The following is a 24,187-nucleotide window of genomic DNA, read 5'->3' on the forward strand; positions in this document are numbered from 1 at the left end:
ACGGGCTTAGCCGCTCCACGGCATGTGGGATCTTCCCGGACCAGGGCTCGAACCCGTGTCCCCGGCATTGGCAGGCGAACTCTCAACCACTGCACCACCAGGGAAGCTCCTAACTTGCTGCTTTCAACATGGCAATATGTCGTGGAGATCTTTTCATGATGTGCTCTATAGGTTTACCTCATACTTTTTAAGTTTTATAATCTCTCTTAGAATGGCTGCACCCTAATTTGTTTGACCATTCCTCAACTGATGGATACTTTAGGTTCTTTCCAATACTTCAATAATAAGCAAAGCTCCAATGAACATCTCTGTATATACCAATTTGTTGGCACACTTTATTCCCAGACCCGCCCACTTTCACGGTCAAACACACTTCGCCTGTCCAACTCCTGGACGACTAAAGGGATTCTCAGTCCCCACTTTTCAACAGTGAGGCACCAGAGTTGGGAGAGGTCCCTTTCTACCCCTGGAGTCACCCTCCTTCAAAGTCAGTGATGCTCTCCCTCAGAGGCAGTGAGTGATGGTGACAGTGGTTGTTGGGGGCTACCTGCACTTTTTCAAAGCATTTCTTTACCAGATTGGGATGATTCTCAAAAATTACCACATCTTATAAGTAGGCAAGTATGGTTACATCTTTGTGCACAAGTGTGAGGATTACTGTAGAATATATTCTCACAAATGTTGGGAAAAGTGCATATATTTTTAAACACTCTGATTGATGCTACCAACGTGTCTTCCAAAAATTTTATATTCCTGCCAACAATATATGTTTCTATTTTCCTGTATCCTTGATAGCACTTGATATAATCTTCATTTTAAATATTTGCCATTTTATTTTTTTGCAAATTTCTAATATTTTCTTCCCTTTATTCCTTGTGCCTGGAGAGAAGAGGAGTCCTTGCCACCATAATGACTACCACCTTCATCTGGCCTCCTGGAAAGAATAGTTCTTGAATATGCTTTATTGAAATATGGACAACTTTTATCACGTGAGAACTATAGCTAACAAGAGATGATAAGGTCAACTAGAAAAATTTTTCCAAGTTTTCTAGGCCAGAAGAAGAAGAACCTGGGGAAGAAGTCTACCTCTGAGAGAAGCTGGTGTCAAGTTACTTTTAGCATGGTGAAATGCTGAGTTACTCTATTCCAATGATGCATCTCCAGTAGCTTCCAAGGAGAATAACCTTAAACTAGAAAGGATAGAATTTCAGATTAAAGTAAGAGGAAACTTATGCCAAAGGTTAATAAGTAAAGTGATATTAAAATAATCCCTTAGTTGTTTAAAATATATTCGAGTTTCCAGAGTCAGGTAAATTACCTCCCAGAGAGTTAAAAGAATACGCAGATGTAATAATGAAACAAACATAAAAATGAGGGCTTCCTTGGTGGCGCAGTGGTTGAGAGGCTGCCTGCCGATGCAGGGGACACGGGTTTGTGCCCCGGTCCGGGAAGATCCCACATGCTGCGGGGCGGCTGGGCCCCTGAGCCATGGCCGCTGAGCCTGCGCGACCGGAGCCTGTGCTCCGCAATGGAAAGGCCAACACAGTGAAAGGCCCGCGTAAAAAAAAAAAAAAAAAAAAAAAAGAAAGATATGCCTAAAGTCTGGGAATAAGTGAGCAACTAAATTTCTACAATCAGGGGCTCTGGAAATCCTAGATCTCTGGGATTGATGGCATGTACTGGCAAAATTTTAGAAAGGATTATTAGACCACTGACGAATAAGGCATGCAAACCAACGTTATGCAGGTATACCCCATTTTGTTGTGGCTTGCTTTACGCTTGTTTACAAACTGAAGGTTTGTGGCAACCCTGCATCAAGTTTATCAGCACCATCTTCCCAGTAGCATTTGCTCACTTCGTGTCTGTGTGTCACATTTTGGTAATTCTCGAAATATTTCCAACTTTTTCATTATTATTATGTTTGTTGTGGTGATCTGTGATTAGTGATCTTTGATGTTACTATTGTCATTGTTTTGGGGCACCACGAACTGCACCCATATAAGATGGTGAACTTGACTGATAAATGTTTCATGTGCTCTGCTTCACTGACTGGCCCTTCCCCCATCTTTCTCCCTCTGTTTGGGCTTCCCTATTTCCTAAACACACAATAATACTGAAATTAGGCCAATTAATAACCCTACAATGGCCTCCAAGTGTTCAAGTGAAAGGAGTCACACATCTCTCACTTTAAATCAAAAGCTAGACATGATTAAGCTTAGTGAGGAAGACATCAAAAGCTGAGACAGGCTGAATGTTAGACCTCTTGTGTCAAACAAGAATGCAAAGGAAAAGTTCTTGAAGGAAATTAAAGGTGCTACTCCAGTGGACACACGAATGTGGTCTTCACAGAAGATCAAATCAACCACAACATTTCCTTAAGCCAAAGCCTAATCCAGAGCAAGGCCATAACTCTCTTCAATTACATGAAGATGAGAGAGGTGAGGAAGTTGCAGAAGAAAAGTCTGAAGCTGGTAGACATTGGTTTATGAGGTTTAAGGAAAGAAGCCAGTTCCATAACATAAAAGTTCAAGGTGAAGAAGCAAGTGCTGATGTAGAAGCTGCTGCAAGTTATCCAGAAGATCCAGCTAAGATAATTCATGAAGGTGGCTACACTAAACAACAGATTTTCAATGCAGATGAAACAGCCTTGTATTGGAAGAAGATGCCATCTAGGACTTTCATAGCTGGAGAGGAGAAGTCAATGCCTGGCTTCAGAGAGTCAAAGGACAGGCTGATTCTCTTGTCAGTCAGGAGCTAATGCAGTTGGTAACTTTAAGTTGAAGCCAATTCTCATTTGCTACTCCAAAAATCCTAGGGCCCTTAAGAATTAGGCTAAATCTACTCCACCTATGCTCTATAAATGGAACAACAAAGGCTGGATGACAGCACATTTGTTGACCACATCGTTACTGAATATTTTAAGCCCACTGTTGAAACCTACTGCTCAGAAAAAAATATTTCTTTTAAAATATGAGCACCTGGTCACCCAAGAGCTCTGATGGAGATCTACAATGAGATTAATGTTTTCATGCCTGCTAACACAGCATCCATTCTGTAGCCCACGGATCAAGGGGTAATTTTGACTTTCAAGTCTTATTATTTAATCTTATACATTTTGTAAGGCTATAGCTGCCACAGAGAGTGATTCCTTTGATGGATCTGGGCAAAGTAACTTGAAAACCTTCTGGAAAGAATTCACCATTCTTAGATGCCATGAAGAACATTCCTGATTCATGGGAAGAAGTCAAAATATCAACATTATTAGGAATTTGGAAGAAGTTGATTCCAACCCTCCTGGATGACTTTGAGGGGTTCAAGACTTTAGTGGAGGAAGTGACTACAGATGTGGCGGAAATAGCAAGAAAAATACAATTAGAAGTGGAGACTGAAGATGTGACTGAGTTGTTATAATCTCTGATACAACTTTCATGGATGAGGAGTGGTTTCTTGCGGATGAGCAAAGGAAGTGGTTTCTTGAGATGGATCTTTTCCTGACGAAGACACTGTGAAGACTGTTGAAATGATAACAAAAGATTTAGAATATTACATAAACTTAGTTGATAAAGCAGTGGCGGGGTATGAGAGGATTGACTCCAATTTTGAAAGAAGTTCTACTGTGGGTAAAATATTATCAAACATCATTTCACACTACAGAGAAATTGTTCATGAAGGGAAGAGCCAATTGATGTGGCAAACGTCATGGTTGTCTTATGTTAAGAAGGTGCCACAGCCACCCCACCCTTCAGCAGCTACCACCCTGATCAGTCAGCTGCCATAAGCACTGAGGCAAGACCCTCCACCAGCAAAAACATTACAACTCACTGAAGGTTTAGATGATGGTTAGCATTTTTAGCAATAAAGTATTTCTAAATTAAGATATGTACATTGGTTTTTTTTAGACATAATGATATTGCACACTTAATAGACTACAGTATAGTGTAAACATACTTTTATATACAATGGGAAACCAAAAAGTTTGTGTGACTTGCTTTATCGTGATATTCGCTTCATTGCGGTGGTCTGGAACTGAACCTGTAGTATCTCCAAGGGATACCTATATATAAAGACAATATAATGTAAATACATATTTGAATATTTCAGTGGGATTTGAGAAAGATCTCTCATGATAACTTGTGGGCAGAACAGAGTACCATGAACTAAAAGCTGGTGGCTTTGAAGCTCACTGAGGATGATACCCAAAAGGCCGAAAGTCATTGTTGATGGGGGAGGATCAAGGTTTCTGGTGGTGGTGGTGGTGGTGCTGCCGCAGAGCTCTGTCCTTGGTACTGACTGCTATGCTCAAGATTCTTTTCTTTTCTTATCATTCTTTGTCCTTTTTTTTTTTTTTGTGGTACGCGGGCCTCTCACTGTTGTGGCCTCTCCCTGGAGCACAGGCTCCGCAGCCATGGCTCATGGGCCCAGCCGCTCCGCAGCATGTGGGATCTTCCCGGACCGAGGCACGAACCCGTGTCCCCTGCATCGGCAGGTGGACTCTCAACCACTGCGCCACCAGGGAAGCCCTCTTTTCTTATTATTTTTTAACATTTTTATTAAGTATAATTGCTTTACAATGGTGTTAGTTTCTGCTGCATAACAAAGTGAATCAGCTATACGTATACATATATCTTCATATCCCCTCCCTCTTGTGTCTCGCTCCCACCCTCCCTATCCCACCCCCCTAGGCGGTCACAAAGCACGGTACACTCAAAATTCTTAACATTGTTAGATGCTTGTCAAATTTATGGCTAATTCACTGCTAAGACAGTGGCAAATATATGTGATGTGCAGGAACAGAGACTATTTCCACTATGTTGGAAAGATGAGCTGAATCATTTGAGAGCTGGGAACAAGAGCTGAAAGATGAGGGGCTTTGGATTAAACTAATCTAAACTCAAATATCAGCTTTGTTGCTGGATGAACTTGCACAAGTTACTTAAGCCTCAGTGAGCCTTAATTTCTTCCTCCATAAAATTGAGATCATTAAATACCTCTTTTGAATAAATTAGACTGGTACACAATTGATGCTCAACAATTGTTAGTACCCCTCCTCCTCTCCTCTTCTCAAATCTTCCTAGCGGAATATAACAGAAATACATGTGTAGAACAAAGGGTACAGTGTTGGCCAGCATTATACGAAGTGCTACTGTTCAAGGCAGGAAGCCTAGCTCTTGAGGGATATTCATGAGAATAAGGCCTATTGACTGAAAGTTCAGTCTAAACAAACATCATTATTTCATTCAAAAATACAATCTTAATCTGCACTAATTGAGTAGAACACCCAGATCAGGGAAGGTACTGGTTTTCTTATACTCTGCGCTCTTTAGCTGGAGGAAGGATTCGGTTTTGGCTGCCACATGCAAGAGAGCATTGACAAAATGGAGAAAGGCTACCAGGGTGTGAAAAACATGTCACAGAAGGCCAGGCTGAAGGAAGGAACATGCTCTATCTGGTTAAACAACAATGACGGCTCAGGGAGGAGCTGATAGGTGCATTAAAGTACTCGAAAGACTTTGGGGAAGTTCAGAAGAATTAGAAGAGCCAATGGGTAGAGGTATAAGGTGGGAATCCTCAGCCTGTTGGCCTAAGGAATACTTCCTAACACACACAGATTTTAAAAAGCAGGGGTTACCTTGTAAGATAGTAAGTTTCCTGTCTCTAAAAATATTGAAGCAGAAGAGGTTAGATGTGAAGTTTCCTATACTGAAAGAGGAAAACAGAAGGAAAGATGTGTGTGTGTGTGTGCGCGTGCGGACAGTGTTTGGAAGAGAAAGACCAGTAAGTGTACTACAAGCCATGCTTCATCATTCCATCTCAGTGTCTCGTAAGGTTTGGTGCATAACAGTGATCAGATCCTAAAGCAGGTGATGAGAGAAGTCTTTCATACGACAACCATGGACCGCACCCAGTTATGAACCCTGCTGGGCAAAGCTTGGTGGGAGAACTTTAAACAAAGAAACATTTTCTTGAATATAAAGGGACTGTAACCTTAAATTAGAGGTAAGTCTAGAACCCAGGAAAATAATTGCAGAGCGACTTGAAACAGAATGAGCTAACCTGCCAGAAGGTTTAATAAAAACACATGATATTGTGGGTGTTCATAAAAAGAAATGCTTATGAAAGTCAGAAGCTGTAGGAGAGCTCCATGGGGAGATGGAATATGATATGTGGGGACGACACGGGGCATCAGCATCAGATGTGTAAGTTCATTTCATCCGTTTTTGATCTGAAGAAGTCAGGTTTTTAAGAGAGAAGAGGCCTCTATTTAGTTAGGCATCTACAAGGCTGCAGGGTAATCCTTGGACGTTGCCCAAGGCAATCCACTCTCCCAGCCTTTGAAATGACACCTCCTCCTCAGTCTACAACCCTTCCCCTCCTTCCTCTCTGTGATGACCTCACCTATTATTTCCAGAAGAAAACAGAGCAGTCAGAAGAGGACTCACATATCTGCTTAGCGGGAAACCTACCATAATCTTCCTGCCCCTGTGCCTCTGGATTCATCTGCCTGACCTCCTGCTGACACCTCCACTGCATGCTGGATGCCCCCCCTGGAGCCTCTTCAAAGGTTTTGCTTTCGCTTTCATTCCCTTTCCCTCCTGCGTCAATTTCTCCCACTCCACTAGATCAACCACGGTCAGCACACAACACGCTGTATCCTCTCCTGTATTTAAAAAGGGAGTCTCCCCGAGACCACATGCCCCCTCCGGCTACTGTCCCATTTTTCTGCTCCTCTTGATAGAGTCTTTTGAAAAAACATTTTTTAAAAAATTAATTAATTTATTTTTGGCTGCGTTGGGTCTTCGCTGCTGCGCGCGGGCGAGCGGGGGCTACTCTTCGTTGCGGTGCGCGGGCCTCTCATTGCGGTGGCTTCTCTTGTTGCGGAGCACGGGCTCTAGGCACGCGGGCTTCAGCAGTTGTGGCTCACGGGTTCAGTAGTTGTGGCTCGCGGGCTCTGCAGTGTGGGCTTCAGTAGTTGTGGCGCATGGGCTTAGTTGCTCCGCGGCACGTGGGATCTTCCCTGACTGGGGCTTGAACCCGTGTCCCCTGCACTGGCAGGCAGATTCTTAGCCACTGCACCACCAGGGAAGTCCAAGTGTTTTGAAATTCTGAAAGAGTTGTGCACATTCTCTGACTCTGTTTACTTAGGTCCTATTCTCACCTCAGCCCACTCAAAGCACCACTTGACTGACGCCTCTCTAGTTAGGGTCCACTACAAACTCTCTTCTTACACAATCCTTTAGCCAATTCTCAGTCCTCGTCTTATTCACCTTACCATCAATACTTGGTTCAGTTTTTCTCTCCCTCCTTGGTCCCATGTGGTTCTTAACTTGGATTCCAGGGCACCACATTCTCCTGCTTCTGCTCCTACTGCCTCCGTTTCTTCAAGTCTTTTGCTGAAACTTCCTTCATGGCTGACCTCGGAAGGCTGGAAGCCCCAGGCTCAGACCTTGGACCCCATCTCCATCTATCTGCACTACGAAGATGGTACCCCTCATCCCCAAGGGTGTAAATACAAACTGATTGCTCCAAAATTTATATCTGCACTGACCTTTCCTCTGAGTTCCCTACTTCCCCCTTCCACTGATCCATTTCTTCCCCAGGGTCTGTCTCAGTAAATGGCATCACTACTTACCCAGTTAAGAGCAAAACCCTTGGACTCATCCCAGACTCCTCTCTTCCTCTCACATTCCACATCTAATTTGACCATTTTTACTACCTCTACCTCCATCATCCTAGTCCAAGACACCATCATTTCTTGAGTGAAATAGTACAATGGCAACTGATCTCCCTGTCTCTGCTCCTGTCTCCTTAAAGTCTATTTTCCATATAGACGCTAGAGAGATTTAAAAAGAAATGCATCAGTACCTCAACTGTTCAATCCTTGCAATGGTTTCTTGTCACACCAAGAATAAAACTGAAGCTCTTACCTTGGCTACAAGTTCTACAGAACCTACCTTTGTCTCTCCCTCTCTCCAACCTCATCTGCTGCCACTCTCAGCATTGCTTCATCCTTTCTGGCCATGCTGGCCTTCTCTCAGTTTCTTTAACAAGCCAAGCTTGTTCTGACCTCAGGGCCTTTGTATTGGCTGTTCTTTTTGGCCTAGAATCCTCTTTCCCCAGACCCTTATGGGTTCACCCCTCATTTTAGGCTCACTCAGTTGTTACTGCCTGACTGAGGCTATCCTTGACTTTCTTTTCAAACACAGAGTCCAGGTCTTTCTGCCCACCACTCTCTACACCTTATACTAGTTTATTTCACTTTACTGCACTTAGCACAGCCTGACCTTATGTTAGGCAGTCAGTGCTTGTTGAATGCCAAGTCTCTCCACTAGCATGCCAACTCCAGGAGGACAGAGGCTTGTAGGATACTGCTAGCTTCTGGAACACTACTAGGCACATATAAAAAATGAGTGAGGATCATTTTAGTTATAATGGCCTTAGGGAGCAAGTAAAGGATTGGCTGGAGGAAAAATAAAGGCCGTGCGTTGAAATATGCAAGGGTGAAATGCATGGAATCAATGTGTAAGCAGTTTACATTTACCTGCAGAAGGCAGGACGGCACCAGGCGAGTAATCAAACTCCTAAAGAGAAAAAGACTTTCCAGGTGCTATAAAGTTTCCCCCCTCTGCCCCCCCGGTTCTGAAGCAGAAATCTTCCTAACATCCGTTTACCATCTAGCTCAGTAAGAGTCCTTAGAAATGTACAAGAATGTTTACTATTAAGAGAATTGAAAATGTATAGACTGAGCACATGGCCCAGAGTCAGTCTTTACTCATTGAATCGGATATTGGGAGATCTATGTGAACTGATTTTAGAAATCTATTTGCCAGGTGAAATGCTCTGCCACAGAGCAAAGTGACTCATTTTACTCATTCAGTGTTACCTTAAAACTCTGTATTATTCTAAGGTTTTAGAAGCGAAACACAAAGCAGAGAGTTATGGTGTTACCTGTTCAAGAACAAGTATTTAAAAGCCTGCTTCGGCAATTTCAGGTTTTTTCCTTGAAAATTACAAATGTATAGAATAGATGACAGCACAGCCGAAAGCAAACTAGCAGCCTGCTTCCTCAGTTTCTGCTAGCCCTCAGTTACTTAAATAATGGCATGACCCCTATGAGCGCAGCCTCTACTCACTGACCCACCTGTAATCAAGGGCACAGTCAGTGATGACTGAGACAGATTCTGCAACTTGGACAGACAGAGGCCACCCACACAGGCTCCTGCCCACCTTACATTTTCTTACATTACTTGAGAGCAGAGGCTCCATTGGCCACTAGGAGGCAGTCTTTACACCTCACTCTCATTAAGAATTCTCACCACCTTCTTTCACTCACTGCTCAGGACTCTGGTAGAAATTCATTGTTACCTAAATGCATTTCAGATAAAATTTTATTTTGTCCACTACTTTCTAGCCCTATGACCTTGGCATGTTACTTTAGCTCTCCGAACTTGTTCCCTCGACTGTTAGAGGGAAATGAACAAAACTTAGTTCCTGCAGGTGTTGTGGAAGAAACGCAACATTATTTATCAAAATGGTTAGGCCAATACTTGGAACACAGCATGAAATGAATGACAACCAGTATTTTTATAATTTATCTATGGCTTCCCTCACTCTCTCTTTCTAGATTAGGTTACTCTTGTGATCACTGCATTCTTGTTATTTCTTAGGCTTTGGGTTAATATTGTTCTCCCTCCTCGCTATCAGCATTTCTTTCCATTTTATAGCAAAAGCTCCAAATGACTTCCACTCCCGTCCAAACGCCCCATTTCTGCACTATAAATCAACGACTACTCATCAATATACTGACAAACTGAAGTTCTCAAAGGCATTTCTTTGGAGAAGAATCTCACTCCAAGCCAGTGTTTCCCAAAGTATAGTGTATGTAAACATTGACGGATATATTTGAGGGAACACATAAAACTTAAAAAAAAATTTTCAGTTATAATTTTTAAAAACTTATATTAGAAAAATATAATTAGCATATCAAATTCAAGATAATAAAGCTTAGGATAAAGATAAGGAAAAAAGTGAATCAATTTAAATTTACTTAAAATCATATTAATTATAGTCAAGGTGGAACAAACATATATAACAAACATTATGAAGATGACACGACTGAAATTGGGGGGCTGTTCTAAGTCATGTCAGCCCTAATAAGAAAGGAGTATTAATGAGCTCAACTGCTCTATTCTACATTAAACTGTGTAGGATGGTTCTTTTCTTTCCCTAGTGCCAATCAATCCATACAACTCTTTTATTATTATTTTTTTTTACAGAGCAACTATTTTAAAAAAATTTTACTGGAGTATAGTTGATTTACAATGTTGTGTTAGTTTCAGGTGTATAGCATAGTGATTCAGTTATACCCATACATATATTCATTCTTTTTCAGATTCTTTTCCCATATAGGTTATTACAGAATATTGAGTAGAGTTCCCTGTGCTACACAGAAGGTCCTTGTTGGTTATCTATTTTATCCATAGAGCTTGCACCCAGCCAAATTCTCTAAAGTCACTTAATTAAAACACCCTGAACTGAAGGTCTCCCTAACCTGGGGAGCGGGAGAATTCATTTATCTTCAGTGCCAAAGTAGTAGACAGAAAAGACTTTCTCCTGTGGCTCTTGTGCACGTCTCCTTGAGCCTCCTCGTGAAATGTTTCCAGACACTGGGAAGCTGTGCTGGCCGTCGTCAGAGTCATTCTTATGACTTCGTGTACCCAGAGCACGACATTGACCAAATGCCACCACTCCTGGAACACAGCGGGGCTCAGGGAATATCCAAGCACAGAACTAATTCATTACAAATAATTTCCCCTAAACTGCATGCTGAAAGAACTATTGTTTAAAAATCATTTGCTGCCTAGGTACCACTTCATTATATTTCACCCGTGTCTACGAAGGCAGGAGAGAGGTTCAAACGTAATAGACTGTCATTTGTCTGAATCGCTAATGAAAGCTGCAGCACTGAACACACAAATCAAGCTGCTCGTTTTGCCCAGTGCTATTTGAGAACTCAGGGTGTACCACAGAGCAAAGTGGATCAGCTCTCCGGGGGAAATCCTTCATGCGTACCTGCCATAAGAAGTAATAAGTTCTGCTTTGCATCACTCTATTTACAGACTCCAGCTATTGTTGCATATTTTTTGTGGCCTTTTTTCTATAGCAGCACACGTTCTCGAATGAATCGCTCTCATCCTGTCGATTTTATTGTTAAATTGTGCTCAGACTTTCTCTTTAGGTGTTAGAGGATCGCACAGACATTTTCTGTTCAAACAGGAACAAAAGAGACTTGGGGGAGAGACCTCTGGCCTTTGAAATTCTCTACGTAACTGACAGAATTGTAAGACATTTAAAGTGTACAATGTGACGATTTGATACACGTAGGCATCGTGCAGCACCGTGCTTTGTATGACATGACATACTTGCTTGAGTCAACTGAGTTTGGTTTCCCATCTGTGAGACTCGCCCATTTCTTGGAGCAGCTCAATGGTGGAACTAAACAGAGGAAGGAGAACCAGGCCCGAAAATCAGAGGAAATGCCCTTCATCCACCTGAAGAGTGTTAGAGCTATAAAATCCTATTGTAAATGTCACACTATATATCTACTACAATCATGAAAATTTAGACCAATGAAGTGTCAAATTGTGTGTTAACAAAGAGGAAAATGCTGAACAGGGAGGGCAGAACCTTCAAAATTCCTGTCCTTCCCCCTTAATTCAAGGTTGCCAGCTTCTCTGTGATACCAAGGGCACTGTATTATTTTCCACACTTTGACTTTTAGGTAGGTGTCAATGCTTCCTCGATGTATTCTAAACAGCGTGAGTGTATACATCTTGGGCTCATGGGCATTTCAGACTCTCAGCTCCATATCTGTACACCCTCTGCAAATACTCAAATGTGAGAAGCAAGAAAGACATATCATCTTCATTTAATTATGACCAAATTGATAAATGTCTTTTCTCATATTCTAGGAGGAAAAAAAATTCCCACACAAATTTTTGAGGGCTCATTTTGGCTACAGAGCTAAGATAATTTTCCTGGGGCACCAAAGTTTGGAAATGACAATGGGTGTGAACACTTGACATCTTCCTGCTTTTATGAATTGCCCAGAATTCTTTGTCAAAACTAGCATAAACAAAGAAAGCTATCCTACCTGGAAAAAGTATGTGAATCAAATAAATAATACGCTAACTCTAGGCCTTCAGGTCTAGTATAGTATCCTGTCTTTTCCGTTCATGAACATTAGACAGACACGATTAAATGCCTCATCTCTAAGTGGCTAAAGCCACAAATTATTGTAAAATATGCTAATCCAAGAATCATACAGATATCCTGTAATAATCTGGACAAACCCTCAGGTGCTCAAACTCTGATTCACCAGTAATCTCTCAAATAAAGGAAGATCAGACGAACAGATTCTTTTTAATAATCATAGATGTGTAGTAGAATCTGTTAGTTCAAAATAGCTTTGTACTTGGAATTCATCAAAAATGAGCTCAAAAAATGAGCGGAAGTGAGACTGAAATATGCCTCCTTAATAGTTTTAAACAGAATGTTAAGTCTTTAAATTTAAACTTCAGTGTCATAGATAGTCGTGTCATTTCTTTTTTACTAGCATGGTTATTAAAAATTTTACAAAACCTTATGAAAGACTAAAAAACCTTTTTTTTACACATTATGCCATAAGAGACACGATTAAAATGACGTTTCCAAATAACAAGAAAAATGCATTTCCCCTTTATCCAAATCAAATGCATTTGGCTCCTAAGAGATGTTTAATCCATTCCCTTTTTTGAGAAGAGACGGGAGTGGGCCGAAAGGATTTACAGTTAGAATTGTCATTTCATGAAGGACACATATTTGACTTGTGATTATAAAATAACTGCTATAGCAATCTTGAGTTTAGACAGTGGTAGTAGATTTTGATATGAATGAAAAGCAATTTATATTTTTGTTAACATTCAGGGTCACTTCTCTGGGTCAGAATTATTAAAAGTTACGCTTTGTTATGCCATGGAAATAGTGGAACCCATGTTAAGAAACCTTATCTATGTATATGTGTACAAATATTTATTCCAGGAAGCATCAGGTCTCTATAGAATTAGTTTCAAAGAACAGCTTACGCTTTCATAAAAACGTGTATAGAGAGCTTTAAAATGCCGTCCACTACCTTATACTCTTCCTCCCTTACACCTCCCCCCCTTCCATCAGAGAAAGTGTTCACATGAACGATCCAATTCAATCACCATCATTGGATCGGTGGGGAGAGATGTGAGGAAAAGCCATAGCTCCTTTAAAATTCCAGCTTCTGGGTGTTTGCTTACCGCCCAGGAATTGGGGCACCAAAATCTGCCCTGAGAAGTGCCTTTGCACTGAGGAGATCCAGGGGCCGGTAGAGGAGCCATGCTTTCCTTTACGCCTTTTTCAGTTCCTTGGTGCCTTTTTTCTTTACACACATCTTTCCTTGCTACCAGGGTGGTGATAATACTTTTGAGGGAAGTGAGGTTGGGAGGTAAGCACAGGAGAAAGAAAAACAGGCTGTAGGGCTTCCCTGGTGGTGCAGTGGTTGGGAGTCCGCCTGCCGATGCAGGGGACGCGGGTTCGTGCCCCGTTCTGGGAAGATCCCACATGCCGCGTAGCAGCTAGGCCTGTGAGCCATGGCCGCTGAGCCTGCACGTCCGGAGCCTGTGCTCCGCAGTGGGAGAGGCCACAACAGTGAGAGGCCCGTGTACTGCTAAAAAAAAAAAAACAAAAAAAAAACAGGCTGTAAACTTTGATTTTGCTCTTTTAGCTCCCCGGGGTCCACCTTCATTCCTCGGGAGGACACTTTGGGATTTTTCAGCCGAAGCGCCAGCAAATAATAAAGAGCGTGCATTTTCCAGGTCTCTGCGCATTTCCCTCTCTCTCTCTCTGACTTCACAGGGATAAAGGTTGCCATGGTAGGTGACTGGTTAAGATTTCTGGATGCTGGATTAGATCTCCCTTTGACTTAACTATTTGGCCAAAGATCAGGGGAGAGTCCCTTTTTTTTTTTTGCCAGAACAAGAATTAATGGGGATTTTTAGGTAAGACAGTAAAGGTTCAGAACTCCAAGTGTCAGAACTCAGTCAGGACGCAGTTTCCAAGAAGTTCCCTAATTTACTGTTATTTCTTAAGATATAACAGTAAGTCCTCATCAGTTATTAATCGCTTTGGTTTCTTAGCCTTCCGGCTGGTGAACTCTTTTTTTCTCTTGGGCTGTTCTAAATAATTAAGAAGATTTTGAGGACGCCCAACCCTTCTGGCTGCTGCCTTCTAAGAGAGAACAAAAGGGTGTTTGTTCATGTTCAAACTCCAGGAGAATAACCCCTGAAGCCTACAAAAAAGGTTCCTGATTCCAGTGACTTAAAAACTGACCTGAGGAAGAACAAAAGGAAAAAGTCTATTACGAAGAATCACTGTATGTCATGAACTAAGGATTATAATTAACAACTTCTCTGTACCTAATATGTAATGTTAAAAACTACTTATTGACTTTAAGGAAAAGCCTGGCCCATAAACCTGTGTTATAATTTAGTATGTAACACTAGAAAACCCATGAAAGGAAAACATGAGACTAGTCGGTGCTTTTCTTTAGTACCACATCAAGTGGTAAGGACAGTGGGAAGGCTCTTCAACGCTTCCCAGCAGAGTACTGAGCACCAGCTAACTAGAGAGGCCAAGAAGGAACTGATGGATAACTGGCATTCTCGAGCTTCAAACTTTGGGTACTTCCTTATTGCTGACAAGGAGAAAGCAGAGAGCACAGCACAGAGCTGATCGCAGTAGTTTTTCTAAACGTGATCGGCACTAAGAATGACGTTTTATAGGATGGAATAGAAGAAATCTCAGCACTGGGTGATGCCGTCTAATTACAAATTGCAAGTTACTTTAGAATCTTCAAAGCACACAAACAAGGATAGGTAACATTCACAACATGCCTCTTTCTAAGCCAGGTACTTTCACTATGAGTCTAAGCCTTCAGAATAAGAATAAAAATAACCACATGTAGTTCTTATAAAAATAAATAATAATCACGAACAGGGCAGAAACTGGACTCATCTCGCTCTTTACGCAAATGGAAAATTCCCCTTTCATTGACAGATCTGCCAAACCATTCAATTTAACATTGGAAACACTGCTTTGTTTCTCCTGGATTGTTAAACTACTGTACTCTAGAATCCTGTCACTAAGCTTTAGCTGTACTCAATTTGCTTGTATATAATATAGAAAGACGTTAATTTTGATAAATTTCTAAACGTATTAATGCTTTTAATCCTTCTCTTAAGTATAGTTGCTACCATAAGAGGTTTTCCACAAATTACCGAGTTCAGATAAAGTTTGAATAATATTTTGAATCTCCTTCCTCCTTTAATTTTAGAATGTTTATGTCATTCTCAAATTCAAAGTTTCAAAATATGGAAGTTTGGGATAAAGACATTTTAAGATATTTCTGAAAAATCTTTTGTTGAAAAAAGTAGGTATCGTTTATTGTACTACAAGGAACCTAATCACAGCTTCCTAAGGAAACAAAAGTCCCAGAATTCTACAAGAGTTGTTCGATGGAAGTAAATCCAAGTTCAACGAGACAAGAAGAAAAGAGTAATTTGTTATTCAGCATATATATGATCTGCCACAGCAATTCTGAACCACTTTGTTATGCCCGGTTTGTCTCAGTAAAGGGATAGATGCTGCTGTGAGAATCATACCCTGAAATCAGAGGTGAAAGTAAGTCAATGAGTGAGAGCTGATATAAATTCAAGTCATTTTACAAAGGATTTGCACACAAGATGAATTTTCACAAGTCTGCAAGCTTTTCCAGAGTCTAGCTTTCATGAACGTTGTTTGAACAAGTTGTATAGAATGCAGTCTCCACCCTATGAAATAGCATTTTTTTTTTTTTTTTAACCAAGTTGGAACTATTTAGGATCACCAAATAACAGGGTTCAAAAGGAAAACAGCTGAAAAACCCAGCAGTCTGGTCTAACCTGGGATGCTCTGTCTCCTCACAGCCAATGCTCCATCAGGCGGTTTTGTCTGGCTGGCGGATTTAGTGTAGGGACTCTCATCTGCAAAGGTACAATGAAGGGTTTGGTTAATTTCCATCCAGTTTCTAATGTAGTGAAGATTTTCCAATGGACTGCAATCCTTCTGCCAGAGAGAGGTGATAGGATACAACAGAAAGAGTCTGTAGACCTGGGTCCTAACCTTGGGTTGGCCATAGGACAAGGTCAAGTCATTTAAAATGCTCTGAACATCAGTTTCCTCTCCTATGAAAGAGGGATATACTTTTTCATCCACCTCTTAGGATTGTCAGGATCAAGCTATAATGCACGTGAAGGCATAGAATGGTAAGAAGTTTGTAAATCCAATACACAGGTTATTCGCCTGTCACCTATATTCACTGATAAATAAGCATCGGTGACTATCAGTAATCAGAAGACAAAGAAGGAATAAAACGGCTCAATGGGCACTAAGAATAAACAGGTAGAAGAACAAAGGAAATGAAATGGTATATTTCAGAGAAGCAGATGACAGAGTATTAGTATTGGAGGGGAATAAAGACACAGAATTAGTGGGTTCCTCTTGGAAGCAGGAACTGGCATCCAGTGGAAAATAAAGGGACAGGGACATTCAGAGTAAGACCAGAGAAGCTAGGTTAAGAACAGGGAAGGAAGGATGGTTTGGGGAAAGAAGACATATATTGCAATGAGCTGATGTGCCCTCTTTTAGAAAGAGATGGAAATAACTTGCAGAACCAGAAAAAGAGCAACTGAAGAGACAGGAGGACTAAAGCCTAGTATACCTGTGACAGGCACGAAGCTGAATGAGCAAAACACCAGGTGACAAAATCATACAAGCGATGGATCCATCAAATTCTAAGTAAAGTGATTTTTTTTTTTTAATCTAGGAAAGGATTTAGTCTGTCTTGGAATATAGGAATAATGATCTAGGATGGCAAATATCTTCTTTCTAGTTTGCATGGGACATTTGTATAAAGTAAAAGAGATGTCTGAGTGACAACCTTAAACATTTTCAAGAATAGGATGTATCTGGCCTGAGCAGACATAATGTAAAATAATGACCTAGCAGATCTACTCAAGCTGGATGACCCAAAGGTTACTTCTGGCCACACTATCAGGTTAGTTTGTGGTGGTTGTTGTCATTGTTGTGATAGGAAATCATTAAAGGATTAAAAAGCATTCTATTGTGCATGGCAAACTATTAAATATAACAAGGATTTAATTCAGCAACAAGACTTAGTCATCTGAGAACATAACTCTCCCAACTAAGTAGTCTGTGTTGCAAAACTGAGGAACTCCATTCCTCTTTAGGATGTTCTTCTGGTTGAAATGATTCACGATTTCTTCATAAAACTAACAAGGTCTTTGTAAGCAATGACAAAAACGAAAGAGTAATACTGCTGTAAGCTGCAATTAAAAAATGGCAGTCATGCTGTTTCATGTTTCTATTCCATTTGTCACACGATTCTTTAAATTCTTCCAACCATAAAGATAAACTACCAACTTTCAGATACCAATACACTTAACAGCGTCACTTTTGCTTAGGAAGCAGTATCCTAGATCTCTGACTCTTCTCTTTGCAAATGTGATTTTGAGTAGAATCACAAACCACAACACAAAATGCAAGCATTATACTACAAAAGTCTTCCTTTTGCTCTACCATGCCCACCTGAGTATTTGAACTCTTTTCTCACAGTGTTGATTTAATAACCAGGCAATATGCTTTATATAGCACCCATTAAAACAAACTTACCATATGTTAAAATCTGGATTCTTTATAAAACCAGTTTAAAAATGTATTTCCTTTTATTATCTAAAACTTTGAAACTGTATATTTATGAGTACAGAGCACTGAGCCAGGAGATACCAATCACGACGACCAGTTTCAGGGGACAGCATCTTGGAAGCCTAAGGGCTTTCCTCAGTTTTCAATTTGTCTAGAGTCCAGCCAATTAAAGTCTTGGGTTGAATTCAGTGTTGGATTTTCTTAAAGGGCAATAAGAGATTTGACCAGGAGACTCTGGGGTGTTTTGCACTTGATGCTCTATTTTAAGGAGGCATGTCTTTAGAAATTTACTCAGTTTGCATTACAGAAGCAGTCAACCCTGGTAAAACTATTTTCTCATTTATATTTGAAAACGTCCTTGATTTAGAGCTGAGAAGTCTAGTTATACACATCCTTAAAAGGTTGAAACTGAATTATAGATGGCCACCTGGCCAGCCTCTGCTTATCCACTCCCCAGCGCCCAGCCTCACTCCCAGTATCAAGAGTGTCCTTGCTGAACACAGGCAGAAGTAAACAATTACCTAGAAGTCAAAATTTGCATTGGTCAAAGGACCAGAGTGAAATAAGTTTGATATTATCTGAGAATAGCTTACCAAAGTTAAGGTGGAAGCAATAATTCTTAATGGAAGTGAGGCAGAATCTCGGCAACATTCATCATGAGTTAAGGAGAGCATAGCAACAGAGCAGCATGGTGCCTTTTAACATTTGCTTTTAAAGAAACTTTTTCCTAACAATATATCTTTAATTTAAACCTCCAGGAGGCATCGTAGGCCTTTTGTAAAAACCTACCCATCAGAGAATACGCATCAATTCTCTTGATGTGATTTACGCAAAGTCAATTCTTGATTCAAACTTTGAAGATAGAAACAGAGGGAAGACATTGAATGAATCAGTGGCTGATGGCTCCATAATAGGATATTCAAGGGCAAGAATGTCTGGGGAGCAGACAGTCACGGAGAGCTGTGGAGTCTTCCATGGTAGTTTTCTCTTAAGTCCTTTAATGGCCATTTGTAGATATATCACTAGAATCTCATGATTATAAGGGATGCTCTAGACCACTCTTTCATTTTAGAGTCAGGATTTGAGGCCCAGAGATGAAAATTTATAGAAGGACCTGCATCTAGAACGAGTCTAGACTGAATTTCTTTTATTCCTATTTCTGTGCTCTGTCCTCCTTATGTTATTTCCTTTTGGATAGACAACAAGATTTGATAGGTTATCAGGTATCACACATTTCGGCATCACACAGGCCACACTGGACACACCACTCCAGCAGACACCTGGCATCATGTAAGTCAATTACTTTGGAGAAGTCTACAAAAATGAGCAATCTTAGCCAGTTCCTTTTGTGTGTATAGATAAATCTCACTTCCCTCTCTTCCATATACTTATTTGCCTAAAATAAGTAAATTTAAATTGTACTGCAGAACCAAGTTATACCTTTAAGGTCACTTATTTGAAGACGAAAATTTTAAATAAATGCCAGTACACATGAAAAGATGCTCCACATCACTAATTATTAGAGAAATGCAAATCAGAAGTACGACGAGGTTACCACTTCACACCGGTCAGAATGGCCATCATTAAAAAGTCTACAGATAACAAATGGTGGAGAAGGTGTGGAGAGAAGGGACCCCTCCTACACTGTTGGTATAGCTACTATGGAGAACAGTATGGAGGTTCCTTAAAAAAAACTAAAAATAGAGCTACCATGTGATCCAGCAATCCCACTCCTGGGAATATATCTGGAGAAAACCATAATTTGAAAAGATACATGTATCCCAATGTTCAATGCAGCACTATTTACAATAGCCGGGATATGGAAGCAACCTAAACGTCCATCAATGGAGGAATGGATAAAGAAGATGTGGCACATATATACAATGGAATATTACTCAGTCATAAAAAAGAATGAAATAATGCCATTTGCAGCAACATGGATGGACCTAGAGATTGTCATACTGAGTGAAGTCAGAGAGAGAAAGACAAATATCATATGATATCACTTATATGTGGAATCTAAAATATGGCACAAATGAACCTATCTACAAAACAGAAACAGACTCACAGACATAGAGAACAGACTTGTGGTTGCCAGGGGGTGGGGGGAGGGAGAGGGATGGACTGGGAATTTTGGGGTTAGTAGATGCAAACTCTTACATTTAGAATGGATAAACAAGGTCCTAATGTATAGCACCAGGAGCTATATCCAAATCTCCTGGGATAAACCATAATGGAAAAGAATATAAAATAAGAATGTATACATGTGTATAACTGAGTCACTTTGCTGTACAGCAGAAATTAGCACATTGTAAATCAACTATACTTCAATTAAAAAAATAAAATAAATGCCAATACAGTTCACTATTCCTCAGTAAAGGCCTCAAAAGTTTCAGTGAATTATAAGATCTATGGTAATACTTCTTTGATTTATCAGGAAGACACTAAATAGACTTTCCAGTTCCATCTAATTATGTAAGTGAATTAAAAAATAGCTCAAATAACAAAGGAAGGAATCAATCTATAGATAATGTCTCTAGAACAGTGCCTGACTCATAGTATGCATTCATTAAATATTTCTGATAGATGATTACACTGCATTTAACTTTTCAAACTAGAGCATTTATTGTAAGTAAGCAAACTGAAGAAAGTCAAACATTAGTTACGAGCTACCCTGCCTCCTCCTTCTGATTTCAGTTTCTAGGTTTACACCCTATTGCTTTTAAAGCCACATCACCACCTAACAGCTATTAAGTATTGCCCTATTGTATGTTCAAAATCTGTGACTCTTTATAAAAATAATATTAAAATATATTTCCTTTAATTTTCGTTCAGACTACAGAAAGGTTTATCGCACAACCTTTAACATAATGCCTTTAAACAAAAGAATTCTGATTTTCATACCAGATGCCCAACCTTGACTTTGATGGTGGATCATGTTAACAAGGGATCCTTATGGAAAGTCACTATAGGGGCAAAGGAGGCATTGAGCTAGTGAGTCACTGCTCACTGAAGTGAATGCTGCAAGTAATCATCAAGGGCACATCAGGGTATCAGAACTGTCAGCCTTTCAACATGACATCTTAGCAGCTAGATAATCACTGTCACATATGATGGCCGCCCATTGCCGTTGGTCATAACAAGAAAGAGCACGGGTCCCCTTTACGGTGACATCCCATAAGGCTAGGGAAAATGCCCTCCATTAAATGGAGAATCGACACTGTGACAGAGACACAGAAAGGGCTTAGTCAAGCATGTACTTAAAACAGAAGCGGAACAATGGCAGGGACCCATCTATCCCTCTTATTTTCCCGAATTTGGCCACTCTCCTTATGTGCCAAACACAGAAGCGGCAAACACAGATCATTTGTTTTGATTACATGTTCCGAGTGAAGCTGGTATTTACAAACTTGGAAAGCAAATGGCAGGCACCTAAGAAGCAAGGTTTCATTCTGCGTCACAACCAAAGCCCATGCTGCAGTTGGGAGAAACCCATCTTGAGGAATGGACTCATGTCTCCTCATGTTCTCGTAACCTTGAATGGTTGCCTGGCATCAAATAGCATCCATGTGTAATCAGGCGGGTCCTTGTCTCCACCTTCTACTTCTCCCATTCCCAGAGTCTGGGCTTCCCAGAGAAACCGGATATGACTATGGTTTCAAGAATCTCTAGCTGTTTACAGGGCTTTATTTTTTATTTTATTTTATTATTTTTTTTGTGGTACGCGGGCCTCTCACTGTTGCGGCCTCTCCTGTTGCGGAGCACAGGCTCCGGACGCACAGGCCCAGCGGCCATGGCTCACGGGCCCAGCCTCTCCGCAGCATGTGGGATCTTCCCGGACCGGGGCACGAACCCGTGTGCCCTGCATCAGCAGGCGGACTCTCAACCACTGCGCCACCAGGGAAGCCCAGGGCTTTATTGAAAAAAAAAAATTTAATTTCCTTTGGCTGAGACTAATCAGTCTATGCTAAACAATTCCTAGCAACTAATTATGCACAATTGAGGTGCCTGTTAAGCCAGAAAATCCCTCAACTTCTTGATTAGGGAAAAAAAGGCATTTTGTGCAATTAAACATTATGACCATTTCCTAGCAGCAGGGAGGGAGACAGCCAGCTCATGCCACAACGTTCATGCACATCGTTACGAACGCAGAAGAAAACTGTTTCTCGTGAGTGAACAAAATGAAATCCATTGTGAAGGAAATAATCTGTCCCTAGAATTCAATTACATTCCACAAATTTTAGTGCCTACTATGTGCAAACTAAGAAAGTGGATATAAGATAATAAGACTCATATTAGATCCAATTTTATATTCACCATTAGTGAATGGTGATGGAGGAATCCTTATTACGTCATAGGTTTGAGACTGGAGCATGTGGTTCATTAGCTGAGGGGCAAAATGAGCATAGGCTCAGGGTACTGGTGGAGGTGGGACCCCGTAGGAGAAAGGTAGCTCCACTGTGATGAATTAGTGCAGAATTTTGCAATCAGAAAAATCAAGAAACAGGCAATGTTAATTTTCAGCTAGCCTGGAAGTTTTGTGTGGTGTGGGACCATAATCTTTCCAGTACTTGGGTCTTGTGAACATTTTATCCCAGCCCAGCGGGAACATACTACAGATTGTCTGTTTCTCTCTCTCTCTCTCTCTTTTTTTTTTGTGAGTTTGAGCAACATGGTCTTGGTAGAAAAGTAAGACAAAAATATTACAAGGAAGAAAAATTACAGCACAGTGCATCTAAAACAGAACAAAAAATAAGAAAAACTGACAATATATTTAAAAAACTAAATCTTTAAAAATTTTTTTAAAAAGACAAATAATTCATCACATTCAATTGGGTTATACTCCAGGCATACATTTTATTTTTAATAAATTTACAAAAGCCACAGTGAGAATTTATTTTTTTATTTTTATAAACTTTTTATTTTATATTAAAGTATAGTTAACAATGTTGTGATAGTTTCATGTGTACAGCAAAGTGATTCAGTTATACATATATCTATTCTTTTTCAAATTCTTGTTAACATTTGAAAATCAGTTGCTGCAATTCAGAAAATTCCCAGAACAAAGGAGATAAAGAGAACTATTATCACAGACAATTCAGAAAAAAGCATTTGATAAATTCAATATATACTAATGATATAAAACTCAGAAACTGGGACACAAAGGAGCATCTTGACTCTTGAAAACAGCTGACAAACCACAAACCACAGCCCTAAGACAATGCAACTCGTCCTTGTTAGAAAACAGGAGTACATATGCACAGAGCTACAGCTATTAATTTGCATATTATCTCTGCCTGCTTGTTTGCTCCACTGTCAGTTTTGTAGTAGTGACAGAGATTGACAATGGAGCAAAAAAGCAGCCAGAGATAATATGTTTCTCTCGTTTTGACATTAGACCTCCAGTTCAGTTTGCTGCCTTGCTGGTTTGATGGCATACTCTAAAATTTAAGCAAGATTTCCTGAAGGCTAGCTGTCACATGGTTTTGATCATAGATCTTAATTCTGTCTTTCTCTACTTATTAAGACAAGGTATAACTACAAGCACAAGGCCCAGCATAATTTAAAGAAATGCAAACTCAATGATATGGCCAAATATTCCTCTGCAATCCAAAACAGTTCTTAATTCCTGATTAAAATGACCCTGTTTCTCTAGGGCAAATGAAAAGTACACCCTTAATCTCTCCTAGAGTCACAGGCTTCTGGGTGCTACATAGACTTTAGCTCTATTGCTTTGGCATGACTTTTTGAGAATAAATTAATTTCATCTCCTTCCCTACTGGGGTAAAGTGGGCCACACAACTAGGTTTAAATCAGAAGGGAGCAAGAAAGATCTGAGCTTGAAGGCAGGAGGCAGAGGCAGTGAGCTGCTCCATTACAGTCCCTCTCCTATGAAGAGATGATTCCCCCTACTCCAAGCTATTTCTCTCCTCTTTGTTATTTGTTTTGCATCTGCATGGCATCATTGCCTATCCTTTACTCTGCAGGTTTCCTTACAGTTTTCTCATTCTGACACTGATGTGCTCTATATTCTTAAAGGGGACCAGGTCTTTTGATTCTGAACACTAAAAAACATCCAAACAGAGCAAAACTTCATTTTAAAAACGAATGTATGGTGGTTTCTTCACACTGACAGAATGTCCTCTAAAATTATATTAATCACAATCACATCACCATTTCAGGGATTAAATATTACAGCTGAAATGAATGCTAACTGAGGAAAACAGCTGAACAATCATAGACAGGAAGACACTGGAACTCACCAAAAAAGATATCCAAAGACAAAGGAGAAGCCGCATGAGACGGCAGGAGGGGCGCAATCACAATAAAATCAAATCCCATAACCGCTGGGTGAGTGAAC

General features: G+C 40.4%; 1 protein-coding gene across 4 annotated transcripts in view; it reads right to left on the reverse strand.

The window, feature by feature from the left end:
• Positions 1–24,187, reverse strand: part of GRIP1 (glutamate receptor interacting protein 1) — a 695,695-nt gene that overhangs the window by 192,573 nt on the left and 478,935 nt on the right. For all 4 annotated transcript variants that reach the window (XM_027106947.1, XM_027106944.1, XM_027106943.1 and 1 more), the window contains exon 2: positions 16,005–16,085. In XM_027106947.1, the coding sequence (XP_026962748.1) occupies positions 16,005–16,085 (81 nt within the window). The remainder of the gene's footprint in view (positions 1–16,004; positions 16,086–24,187) is intronic.

This window comes from Aethalodelphis obliquidens, unplaced genomic scaffold (assembly GCF_003676395.1).
Source record: "Aethalodelphis obliquidens isolate GAN/ISIS:26980383/991018 unplaced genomic scaffold, ASM367639v1 scaffold8, whole genome shotgun sequence".
In the NCBI taxonomy this organism is placed as follows: domain Eukaryota; kingdom Metazoa; phylum Chordata; class Mammalia; order Artiodactyla; family Delphinidae; genus Aethalodelphis; species Aethalodelphis obliquidens.